This window comes from Scyliorhinus canicula, chromosome 15 (assembly GCF_902713615.1).
Source record: "Scyliorhinus canicula chromosome 15, sScyCan1.1, whole genome shotgun sequence".
Lineage (NCBI taxonomy): Eukaryota > Metazoa > Chordata > Chondrichthyes > Carcharhiniformes > Scyliorhinidae > Scyliorhinus > Scyliorhinus canicula.
Window position 1 is genome coordinate 137,378,755 of NC_052160.1, and position 13,480 is coordinate 137,392,234.

The 13,480-nt window shown below is 46.5% G+C and overlaps 1 protein-coding gene across 1 annotated transcript in view; it reads left to right on the forward strand.

Moving 5' to 3' along the window:
- Positions 1-13,480, forward strand: part of LOC119978458 — a 126,912-nt gene that overhangs the window by 8,807 nt on the left and 104,625 nt on the right. Inside the window, exons 2-3 of the mRNA XM_038820114.1 lie at positions 1,174-1,485; positions 5,329-5,652. Coding sequence (XP_038676042.1) covers positions 1,174-1,485; positions 5,329-5,652 — 636 coding nt within the window. The remainder of the gene's footprint in view (positions 1-1,173; positions 1,486-5,328; positions 5,653-13,480) is intronic.

Genomic DNA, 13,480 nt, shown 5'->3' on the forward strand with positions numbered 1-13,480 from the left:
GGACACCAGTGGTATCCCTCACCACCCACATCCTACAGGAGGAGCATGCAACTGCCCTAGCCTCCATCCCCTCTTACTTTACAGAATTAGCTGCCCCTTGGACCAACTAGACCTCCGCCCTCCGACTCTACTTCCAGTCAGCTGTACTCTAAACTCCTGGCTCCCTTCACGCTCTTTGATAAATATAGGAAATTAAATGACAGGAGCACCTTACTCCCTCCTCACCTAACTCCCTCAGTCACCAAACTCTCACTGTAGCACTCAAATGCCACAAGCTCAGCACTCCAGTGCAAACAAAGTCTGCACTGTATCTAGCCCCTATTTATACTGTGACTCTAGCTTCTGAAAACTGGCCTAATGCAATTAACTAATTAACAAGCTCCAGCTGCAAGTAAGTCCAAGTAGAACCTTGTTTAAAGCTGATTCAAAATTCACCTTCTTATAGGCCAAACAGCAACTTTTAATTTAATTAACTAAATAAAAGAAATACTAGACTTTAAATAAAAATGAACCCTTATACTCCCTCAGTCACCAAACTCTCACTGTAGCACTCAAATGCCACAAGCTCAGCACTCTAGTGCAAACCTTGTGAAGAGGAGTGGTTCAGACCGGGGAACTGGAAATTGTCGATGTGATGTAAGGAATCAGAGGAATCCCGAATGCAGGTGGGAAGAGGCTGGACAAGGGGAGTGAGGATGGAGTCAGGATTGGAAGAAATGAGTTCCGTGGGGCAGGAAGAAGCTGATACAATGGGTCTACCAGGGCAGACCTGTTTGTGGATTTTGGGAAGGAGGTACAAGCGGGCTGTGCAGGGTTGGTCGCCTGTGAGATTGGAGGCTGTAGAGGGAAGATCTCCAGAGGAGACGAGGTCAATGTGAGTCCGAAAAACAATCACTTGATGTTTGGTGCTGGGGTCATGATCCAGGGGGAGGAAGGAGGAAGTGCCTGAGTTTCAGATTCCAGTATCCAAGAAAATACCCCAAATATTTCAAAAGTAAATCATTGGCTTTGGAATAGAACATAGAATACTTTGGAATATTCTGAGCCTGTGAAAAGTGTCTATATAAATTATTACTTTTATTGCAAACTGGGTGGAATTTAACTCATTAAAAATAAATCTGTTTGAATTAAGCAATTATTTCCTGATTGAATTCTGAAATGTTGTCTCCTCAGTTTCAGGTGCATTGTGGGCAAAGCCTACAGTAACGGGAATTGTGGGAAGAGCGATTGCGATAGATTGTCACTATGGTGCAGCGTACCAGAACCATGTGAAGTATTGGTGTCGCGGCTGGTCTCGCCGGTGTACTGTTATAGCAAAGACAAATTGGCAAAATGGAAGGTTTTCAATCACAGATGACAAGACACAAAGAATATTTGTTGTTACGATGAAGGATCTTCGTTCAGGAGACACAGGATGGTACAGCTGTGGAATTGAACAGTCCAATCTTGATACAATGTTTTCCGTAAAGCTACAAATATCCGAAGGTACCTTATTCTGAGTTATTTTCTTTGTTATTCTCGACTGAAATGTCTGGTCAATGGCCTGAATTTCAGATGCATTATGGGCAGAAAGGAATGTGCATGGAATTGTGGGAAGAGCGATCACAATAAATTGTCACTATCTTGCATGGTACAAGTCATATATTAAATATTGGTGTCACGGCACGACTCTCGTGTGTAACGTTTTAGCAAAATCAAATTGGCAAAATGGAAGAATTTCAATCACGGTTAACAAGTCACAAACAACATTTGTTGTTACTATGGAGGATTTTCGCCCAGCAGATGCAGGATGGTACAGCTGTGGTATTGAAACAGCAGTTCTCGATCCAATGTTTTCTGTGGAGCTTCAAACATCTTATGGTACATTTCTCAGTTTTATTTTATTACTTTCTATTGAAATGTCTGATCATTGTTTTCTCTGTGAGGAAACTTGGCTCCGATATCAGTGCAGGGTCTGGCAGATAGAGGGCAGCGGTCAGGGAAACTGGTTCTTGTTACACAAACCCAATTCATGTCATGGCCAACTTGTCACACTGCCAGGTGTTTGATTTCAGAAAGCAAGTTGTCAACAATGGTGTTAGTTCAGAGAATCATAGAAGTGTTACAGCACAAAAGGAGGCCATTCAGTCCATCTTGTCCCTGCTGGCCAAAGGACACCCAGGTGCCCTTTCTAATCCCACCATGTTACGCCCCCGGTCTATAGCCCTGTATATTAGAGCATGTAATTGCATATCCAGGTACTTTTAAGAACAGCTTAGACTCTGCCTCCACCACCAACATGGGCAGCAAATTCCAGACACTCACTACTCTCTGCATTGTCATCAAATAGAATCAATCCACTGAATTTCACAGCTTCCATAGTCTTCCTGATATGTCGAGTGACTCAAATAATCAATGCGACACTGAGGTCAGCCTAACAGAATTCAACTTTACAAAGGACATAGTGGGTGTGAGGGGAGGAAGGGCAGAGCTTGGCATGTGAGCATGACTGGGCCGTGGGTGTGGGTAATGGGCCATTGGGTTGATGATGGAATTGAGGGTAGTGGGAGACTGCGACGTGGCAGAAGGGGATGAGCAGAACCTTTTTAACTTGGCTTAACTTCAAACAAGTTGGTGAAAATCCAGTTTAATGTTCTTTTCATGGGGATTTTCTCAAGGGTCATTTTTTGAATTCCAGGTGCTCATTTTTCATTCTCATTAACTCCCTGATTAGGTGATGTTATTGCAATATTACAGTTTGCATTTATGAACTTTTTTTAGGGTTTCTTTCTTGTGTGCACATAATTAAATCTTTTAATTTTAAATCTATAGAAAAGGTAATATTGCGAATTGATTATAAATAAATCTCCCATACTCCATATCGAACTGAAACTTCTGAACATTTGGCACATGGGAATTGAATAGGAACAAGTCTCAACCGTGTCACCCTGGACGGTGGGGTTGGGAGGAGGTGGAAGTGAAGATGTTGGGCGGAATCTACCTGGCGCGTCCGAACAGGGACGTGATGAGGCCGCTCATGGGATTTACCCAGCTCGCCACACTTAGCGAGATCTAACGGGATCTCGCGAGACGTCATGATCTGGATCCCACCACAATGGGTGGGATCAGTATTTAGCATATCAGCACATTAGACTGAGGCAGCTAATCCTTCCTGGTCCGTGGTACCTTCACCGCCCACACAAACCCAGTATTGTCTCATTCACTCGACTAAAAATAGACTTGGGCATGAAAATCGGGAGTTTCTGAAACACAAACAAAAACTCCTGGAGCACCGGCCAGCCTTACCGTCTGGGCCCCCTCAATACCCCGCCACCCCCTCGAAGCCCTAAGTGTCAATGCCAACCGTTTAATCACTAGGGCACAGAGAAAAGGGGTGAGCGGATAACCCTGCAACCCAAAATATTCCAAATTGAGATTATTGATCCGCACACTCCACACATTCAGACGCCTTCTCCACATCCATAGACATAACCACCTCCCCTACCTGGTCCTTCGAGGGCATCATTACCTCATTCAATAATATCTGAACATTGGCCGATAGCTGCCACCCATTCACCAACCTCGTCTGGTCCGCCCTTATCACTCCTGGCACACAATTCTCTATCCGCATTGCCAGCACCTTTAATTGGTTGGACATTGAAAATTGTAATGGACATATTAAAATAATTCTGCACAGTGTCAGGACCCAGAACTATCTTCCGTGTCCACTTCATATAACCTTGATCAAATAGCCATCCGTGGAGAGGTAGACATGACATTCCTATTTTTTTAATGAATGTTTTTTATTAGGTTTTTGAACAAAGTATGTTTACAGTTATGTGCACAGAATAAAATTTATATACATAGAAGAGAAGAAAACTAAAAAAAGAAAAAAAACGGGAAGGATATTGTGCACTAGCTCAACAACAGCAACACTATGCAGTTAGCAATATTATTTTTAACACATAAGTAGGCACCTGTTTGGTGGGGGGGGAAACTGGGGAGGTAGATATACATTTGGGTGCTGAAGAAACAATTACAGTAGTTATGTCCAATATAGAGTGGGCAATATGAGAATGGATCTGGTGTTGGTGTTGTTACTTGCTTCTCCCGGACGGTTTTCGCTGCCGTTGTCGTCTCGTGTTCACCTCCGCTTCGGCCGTTCGTCCCGTCTTTCTCCTGTATTGTCCTTGCTTTCTGTTCCTGTGTTTGCCAAGTTTGTTATCGTTTCCTGTGCTCTCCTTCCGGCTCCATTCCCTTGCCTCCCCCCCCCCCCCTCTGGTTCCCTCTATTGTTCCCTGGTTCCTCCCTCTTCCCCCCCCCCCCCCCCCCCCCCCCACTTCTGCCTCCCGTCTCCTGTGTTTGCCTTTCTTTTCTCTTAGGTTTAGCTGTCCCTCCCCCCCCTCCCCCACCCAATCTATCCCTCCCTCTCACGCTTTGGCTACTTTCCCCTGATTTTTGGCTACCTGGCTATTCTTCTGCTTGTTCGCTGGCCACAAACAGGTCCCGGAACAGTTGGGTGAATGGCTCCCACATTCTGTGGAAGCCGTCGTCTGACCCTTGGATGGCGAATTAGATTTTCTCCATTTGGAGAGATTCTGAGAGGTCGGACAGCCAGTCTGCAGCTCTGGGCGGTGCTGCTGACCGCCAACCGAACAGGATTCTACGGAGGGAGATCAGGGAGGCAAAGGCAAGGGTGTCCGCCCTCCTCCCCAGGAATAGATCTGGCTGGTCTGAAACCCCGAAGACCGCCACTATCGGGCATGGCTCCACCCTCACCCCCACCAATTTGGACATAGCCTCGAAGAAGGCTGTCCAGTACTCCACACGTCTGGGGCAAGACCAGAACATGTGGGCAGCACGGTAGCATGGTGGTTAGCATAAATGCTTCACAGCTCCAGGGTCCCAGGTTCGATTCCCGGCTGGATCACTGTCTGTGCGGAGCCTGCACGTCCTCCCCGTGTGTGCGTGGGTTTCCTCCGGGTGCTCCGGTTTCCTCCCATAGTCCAAAGATGTGCGGGTTAGGTGGATTGGCTATGCTAAATTGCCATTAGTGTCCAAAAAATAAGGTTAATGGGGGGGGGGGGGGTTACTGGTATAGGGTGGATACGTTGACTTGAGTAGGGTGATCATTGCTCGGCACAACATCGAGGGCCGAAGGGCCTGTTCTCTGCTGTACTGTTCTATGTTCTATGTGGGCGTGATTTGCCGGGCCTCCTTGGCACCATTCACAGACATGACATTCCTACATGGCTGACACTGGCCGAGATGCTGAAAGACAAAAATCATGATGAGTATTTGATATTGAGATGCTCAGTCAGTATCTGAATGTTTGTTTCTTTCCCACAGAATCCGTGTCTGTTCCTGTGTTGAAATTTCTATCGCCGCCAAATGTCTCACATTCTGGGGGCTCAGTGTCCGTCTCCTGTGAGTCTGTCCGGGGCTCCCTCCCCATTCAGTACACATGGACTGAAAGGACCCCGTCTGAAGAATCAAACATCGCCGACACCAATAAACTGGATCTCCGTTGTCGATCCTTCAAACAGCAACAGCAACAATATTACTGCACAGCCTCAAATACTCAAGGGAAACAATCCAGCGAAATGGTGAATGTGATAGTCTTCAATAAAACAGAAAAGAGCTGCAGTTATGTGATACTAACTGAAACCATTGGTAAGATATATTCTATCCAAGCAATATGGTCAATGATGTTTATTCTTGTCTGTCTAAAATAGTCACTTGTTCACCTCCTTCAGTCACTCTGAGAACCTGCAACCAGAAAGGAATTGGAATGGAAAAGCATCAACGGAATCCCACAACACTCTATTATTTAATAGATAATCTTTAAAATAGTCGTACCTATTTCGGTCGTATCTCAAGTCGTAAATAGTCGTTTCTCGACCTGAATCCGTTGACCACTTTGAAGGCCCCAACCAAACAGCAGTCTGGTAAAGCTGGTGTCGCAGAATCAACAGGTATCGGACCACTGCAGGTCTGGCACAGAAGCCTGATTAAGAACAGGCCAACACACGCCTGTATTCCATTTGCAGCAGTCCAGATGACTTTTAGTAAGATAAGATGTTAATGAAGACAAAGCAAACTTTGGAGAGGTTTTAAAGAATCATATTTCAGTCTTCAGAGGAATATTATTGTAGACCGGGAGAGGTTTAAGAGGGGCACTCAGAATCCGGAGAGGTGTTACTAATTTTTGTTCATGGGCAGTATCATTTGGCTGATAGTTGGGACAATTGAGCTCGATAAGATGAACTGATCCAAGACTGTGCTGTGGTCAATGTGCTTGATCAAGCCTTGTCTGATTTCCTGCAGTCCAGGGAAAGGTTAATATTATCCAAGGAAATTCAATTAGCAAGACAGGCCAGGCCATGGAAACAGAACCAAGTTTTAATCCAGGGTGCAAGAGAAACTATTGACACAGTCCAGTTTGGTGAGAAAGAGAGTACCAGCATACCAACTTAAAAGCTGGTTCAGAATGAATAGGGAGCAGTCAGCACCATTGTCCATTGCTCCTGTTGTGGAGAGAAAGCATCCCGCCAGTGAAAAGATTGTCCTTCCAGACTCGGAGTGTCATTTGAGTCCTGCTGGAGGCAGGTGGAGCTGGTTTAGCACAGGGCTAAGTAGCTGGCTTTTAAAGCAGACCAAGGCAGGCCAGAAGCGCAGGTTCAATTCCCGTACCAGCCTCCCCGAACAGGCACCGGAATGTGGCGACTAGGGGCTTTTCACAGTAACTTCATTTGCAGCCGACTTGTGTCAATGAGCGATTTTCATTTCTTCAAAGCTCCTCTCCAAAATTTAACGGGAGGCCAATCAGATGCAAACAGTAATCAGGAAAGCGAAGACACAGGGGACCATAGCTTGCATTTCTTGGGCGAAGTTGAAAAATGCAAGAGGACCTTTTGGAGTCCGGGTATTATAGTCAATGGCCAGAAAACCAGTTTGAAACTAGACGTGGGACAGGGGTGTCAATTTTTCCACTGGAATCCACTCAAGGTGCAAGTTGAAATGTTAGCAATAGAGGTCCCTAAAAACAAACCAGATCTTGCATCAGGTAAAAACGGTAATCCTCATTGAGACTTGTTTTTAAGAGATGTGTGTTTTTCACCCTGAGGGGAGGTTTCTTCTGAACAGAGAGAGGACCCAGACGGGAAGGCTAGAAACTGGTATTCATACTGAACTTTTGCACAACAATAAAACAGTTGTGAATCGCAGAATGTCTTCTATTGCCTAATTCAGTGAATATATATCCACCTGTTTAACTCATTGCCATGCTTCATTACAATGGAAGGGAACTTACTGACGTTCTCTAGATTATTAATACTCACGGTTGCTCTGTATTAAGCACAAGCTTTGCAGCCTCTTTATTCACCAGTTCCAGTGGAAACCCAAGTCAATCCAGAACGGTTTAAACTAGTCTCCATAGTGGAAGCTCCACATTTGCAGCTACAGGTGGACATTCTGGATATTGTATAGGAGGCAATACAAAGGTTGGCGTCATGCTTTCAGGCTGAGCGAAGATCTCCCCAATGTAGAGGAGACGCTATTGGGGGCAGAAAATACAGTCGACCAAATTGTAGGAAGTCCAAGAGAAATACTGCTTAACCTGAAAGTGAGTGATTGGGTCTTTGAATGGTGAGGCGGGAGGTGACTTATAACTTCTGCAATTGCAGGAGAAGTTGTCATGTGATAGGATGGGCTTCTGGGCATGGTGGAGGAGTGGACCAGGGTGTCATGAAGGGAGCAGTCCCTGCAGAATGCTAACAGGGTGGATAACAAGAAGATGTTTTCTATGGTGGCATCATGCTGGAGTTGGGATAAATGGTGGAGGATGATCCTCTCAATGCAAAAGCCGGTGGGGTAGAAAGTGAGACCCGATCATGCCTCTGGGAGGAATGTGAAAGGCGAAGGACAAATGTGTGGGAGGAGGGTGGAAATCGGTTGAATTACCCTTCAACCACAAGGAGGGGAAAACTCGGTTAAGAAAAAAGGCAAACATTTCAGCAGCGCCATACCAGCAGGGCGGCATGGTAGCACAGTGGTTAGCACTGTCGCTTCACAGCTCCAGGGTCACAGGCTCGATTCCGGCTTTGGTCACTGTCTGTGTGGAGTCTGCATGTTCTCCCTGTGTAGGCGTGGGTTCCCGCCGGGAGTTCCGGTTTCTTCCCACAGTCCAAAGATGCCCAGGTTCGGTGGATTGCTGTGCTAAATTGTTCTTAGAGTCCAAAGGGGTTGGGTGGGGTTGCTGGTTTACAGGTATAGGGCGGGGGTGTGGGCTTAAGTCGGGTGCTCTTTCCAAGGGCCTGTGCAGACTCGATGGGCCGAATTCTGTGTCTACGTCTATCAGAAAAGATACAATACAGCTGGAGAAACTGGGAGAATGGGTACCCATAGCCGCACCTTTATTTTCAGAAAGTGAGACAAGTTAAAGAAGAACATTTTGAGTGACAGAACAAGTTCAACTAGACGGAGGAGAGTGATGGTGGTTGGGGTTTGTCCAGGTCTCTGCTGAAGGAAGAAGTGATGACCCCTTAGACCCTCCTGGTGGTGGATGGAGGTGTAGAGGGATTGGACAACCCTTGTGAAGAGGAGGTGGTTCAGACCGGGGAACTGGAAATTGTTGATGTGATGTAAGGAATCAGAGGAATCCCGAATGCAGGTGGGAAGAGGCTGGACAAGGGGAGTGAGGATGGAGTCAGGATTGGAAGAAATGAGTTCTGTGGGGCAGGAAGAAGCTGATGCAATGGGTCTACCAGGGCAGACCTGTTTGTGGATTTTGGGAAGGAGGTACAAGCGGGCTGTGCAGGGTTGGTCGACTGTGAAATTGGAAGCTTTGGAGAGAAGATCTCCAGATATGACGAGGTCAGTGACCATCCTGGAAATAATGGCTTGATGTTTGGTGGTGGGATCATGATCCAGGGGGAGGGAGGAGGAAGTGTCTGAGTTTCAGATTCCAGTATCCATGGTAATTTTATTCGACTGTGAATCAGGTTTGACAATTAGGTTTGTAAAACTCTTGACGATGTCACTGAATGGCACACTGGAGTTAAACCCCACAATACGAGGCAGAACCCTAATTTCCAGGTTCCCCATGCTCTCCCAGTAAGTCAAGAAAATACCCCAATTATTTCAAAAGTAAATCATTGGCTGTGAAATGCTTTGGGACACTGAGGCCATGAAAAGTGTCTATATAATAATAATCGCTTATTGTCACAAGTGGGCTTCAATGAAGCTACTGTGAAAAGCCCCTAGTCACCACATTCCGGCGACTGTTCGGGGAGGCTGGTATGGGAATTGAACCCGCGCTGCTGGCCTTGTTCTACATGACAAGCCAGCTTTTTAGCCCACTGTGCTAAACCAGCCCCATATTAATGCTTACTTCCATTACAAACTAGGTTGGATTTAACTCATTAAAATCTATCTGTTTGAATTAAGTAGTTATTTCCTGATCAATTTCTGAAATGTTGTCTCCTCAGTTTCAGATGCATTGTGGGCAGAAAAGAAAGTGCGTGGAATTGTGGGAAGAACGGTCACAATAAATTGTCACTATGATGCATGGTACAAGTCATATATTAAATATTGGTGTCACGGTACGACTATCACGTGTAAAGTTTTAGCACAAACAAATTGGCAAAATGGAAGAATATCAATCACTGATAACAAGTCACAAACAACATTTGTTGTTACTATGGAGGATCTTCGCCCAGCAGATGCAGGATGGTACAGCTGTGGTATTGAAACAGCTGTTCTCGATCCAAAGTTTTCTGTGGAGCTTCAAACATCTTACGGTACATTTCTAAGTTTTATTTTATTACTTTCTATTGAAATGTCTGATCATTGTTTTCTCTGTGAGGAAACTTGGCTCCGATATCAGTACAGGGTCTGGCAGATAGAGGGCAGCGGTCAGGGAAACTGATTCTTGTTACACAAACCCAATTCATGTCATGGCCAACTTGTCACACTGTCAGGTGTTTGATTTCAGAAAGCAAGTTGTCAACAATGGTGTTAGTCCAGAGAATCATAGAAGTGTTACAGCACAAAAGGAGGCCATTCAGTCCATCTTGTCCCTGCTGGCCAAAGGACACCCAGGTGCCCTTTCTAATCCCACCATGTTACGCCCCCGGTCCATAGCCCTGTATCTTAGAGCATGTAATTGCAGATCCAGGTACTTTTAAGAACAGCTTAGACTCTGCCTCCACCACCAACATGGGCAGCAAATTCCAGACACTCACTACTCTCTGCGTTGTCATCAAATAGAATCAATCCACTGAATTTCACAGCTTCCATAGTCTTCCTGATATGTCGAGTGACTCAAATAATCAATAAGACACTGAGGTCAGCCTAACAGAATTCAACTTTACAAAGGACATAGTGGGTGTGAGGGGAGGAAGGGCAGAGCTTGGCATGTGAGCATGACTGGGTCGTGGGTGTGGGCAATGGGCCATTGGGTTGATGATGGAATTGAGGGTAGTGGGAGACTGCGACTTGGCAGAAGGGGATGAGCAGAACCTTTTTAACTTGGCTTAACTTCAAACGAGTTGGTGAAAATCCAGTTTAGTGTTCTTTTCATGGGGATTTTCTCAAGGGTCATTTTTTGAATTCCAGGTGCTCATTTTTCATTCTCATTAACTCCCTGATTAGGTGATGTTATTGCAAGATTACGTTCTCCATTCATGTTCTGTTTTTAATGTTTCCTTTAGGGTACATAATCAAATCTTTTAATTTTAAATCTATAGAAAAGATGGTACTGCGAATTGACTATAAATAAATCTCCCATACTCCATTTCGAACGGAAGATTCTGAACATTTGGCACATGGTAACTGAATAGGAACAAGTCTCAGTCGTGTCGCCCTGGACAGTGGGGAGGGAGGAGATGGAAGTGAAGATGTTGGCATGTCCTCCCACAATGTGCGGGATCAGTATTTAGTATATCTGTATATTAGACTGAGGCAACTAGTCCCTCCTGGTCCAGGGTACCTTACACACAAACCCAGTACTATCTTATTCAGTCTTATTCAAAGATTTGGGCACAAAAATCGGGAGATTCTGAAGCACCATCATCTTTACCATTTGGACCCTTCCAGCCAACAACATGGCAACGGATCCCACCTCCTAAAGCCCTCCTTCATTCCCTCCATCAGCTTTGCCAGATTCAACTTCTGCAGCTGGGCCCAGCTCTGTCACATATCTATCCCAAGATACCGAAAGCCCATCCCTACCAACCGAAATGGCAACCTCCTCAAATCCTTAAACCGCAGCCACCTCCACCCCGTACCCCCCCCCCCCCCCCCCCCAACCCTCCCGCCTCCCCATCCCCGGAATTGGGAATACCACACCTTTCCCCATACTGGGCTTATACACCCAAAAAAGACTGAATTCGCCCATGGTCCCGTACTTCTGTCAAAACTTTGAACCAGGTTTGCAACATATAACAAGAGGTTGTCAGCATCTAAACAGTCTCGGTGTTCCACCCACACACACACCTCAATATTCCGCCACCCCCTCAAAGCCCTAAGTGCCAATGCCAACCGATTGATCACTAGGGCAAGGAGAAAAGGGGTGGACGGGCATCCCAGCCTCATCCTCCGATGCAACCCAAAATATTCCAAATTGAGACTATTGGTCTCAAACACCTTCTCCACATCCATAGACATCACCATCTCCACTTCCCGGCCCATCGAGGGCATCATTATCTCATTCAATAACCTCTGAACATTGGCAGATAACTGCCATCCCTTCACCAACCTCGTCTGTCACCCCGCCACACAATCCTCTATCCGCATCGCCAGCACCTTCGCCAATAGTTTCGCATCCACGTTTAACAACGATATCGGGTGGTACGACCCACACTGCTCCGGCTCTTTATCTTTCTTTAAACTGAGCAAGTTCGATGCCTGACACAGTTTGGGGGAAGCTCACCTCTCCCCACCGACACATTGTAAATCTCCACTAACAGGGGCCCCAGGAACGACCCAAAGCTCTGATAAAACTCCGCTAGGAACCCACCCGGGCCTGGGCTCTTCCCCGACTGCGTCACCCCAACACGCTACCTCACCTCACCCAGACCAATCGGGACACCCAGCCCCTGTACCCTCACCTCATCCACCCTCAGGAAATCCAGCCCATTCGAAAACCGCCTCATGCCCTGACCCCCACCATGAGCACCGAACTGTACACTTCCGATAAAATGCCTCAAACACCCATTTACCTTCTCCAGCCCCGTTACAAGCTTCCCCCACCACCCCCCCATCCCTCATCCGCTCAATTTCCCTCGCCGCCTGCCTCCTCAGCTGATGCGCGTGCATCCTGCTCGCCTTCTCCCCATCCTCGTACACTGCCCCTCTGCTCTTGCGTAGCTGTCCCACCGCCTCCCCCGGCGACACTCGCCCAAACTCCATTTGGAGCTTCTGCCTCTCCTTCAGCAGCACCTCCTCAGACACCACCGAGTATCTCTGGTCCACCGTCAGAATGGACTCCACCACCCTCAGCCTCGCTGCCCACTCTGCCCTCACCTTATGCACCCTAATCAAAATAGACCCCCCTCTAACCACTGCCTTCAACCCCTCCCACAACGCAGCTGCCGTGACCTCCCACATCTTATTATGCCCACATAGTTCTGTATAGTCCCACCTATCTTCTCACAAACTTACTTATTGGCCAATAACACCACATCCATCCTCCATTGTGGCCTCTGGGAGATTGCTGCAAATCCACCCAGTGTGGCCCACACTGTCTGATTGGATGGTAAGACTGGTTCCTGGCCTTTAATTGGCCGTACATTGAAAATTGTAATGGGCATATTAAAATAATTATGCACAGTGTCAGGGCCCAGAACTATCTGCCATGTCCACTTCACATAACCTTGATCAAATATCCACCCCATGGAGAGGTAGACATGTCATTCCAACATGGCTGACTCCGGTCGAAATGTTGAAAGGCAAAACATGATGAGTATTTGATATTGAGAAGCTTAGTCAGTATCTGAATGTTTGTTTCTTTCTCACAGAATCCGTCTCTGTTCCTGTGCTCAGATTTGTATCACCATCAAACGTCTCATGTTCTGGGGGCTCAGTGTCCGTCTCCTGTGAGTCTGCCCGGGGCTCCCTCCCCATTCAGTACACATGGACTGAAAAGACCCCGTCTGGAGATTCAAGCATCTCCGACACCAATGAACTGGATCTCCGTTGTCAATCCTTCAAACAGCAACAGCATCAATATTACTGCACAGCCTCAAATACTCAGGGGGAACAATCCAGTCAAATGGTGAATGTTTCGGTGATCAACCTTTCAGAGCAGAGCTGCAGTTATGTGACACAAATTGGAAGCATTGGTAAGAGATACTTTATCCAAACAATATGGTCAATGATGTTTATTCTTGTCTGTCTAAAATAGTCACTTGTTCACCTCCTTCAGTCACTCTGAGAATCTACCACTGGCCAAATTCACTCTATGTGGCTCCTCACAGAACAAAGTCACTGGGGGTGATTC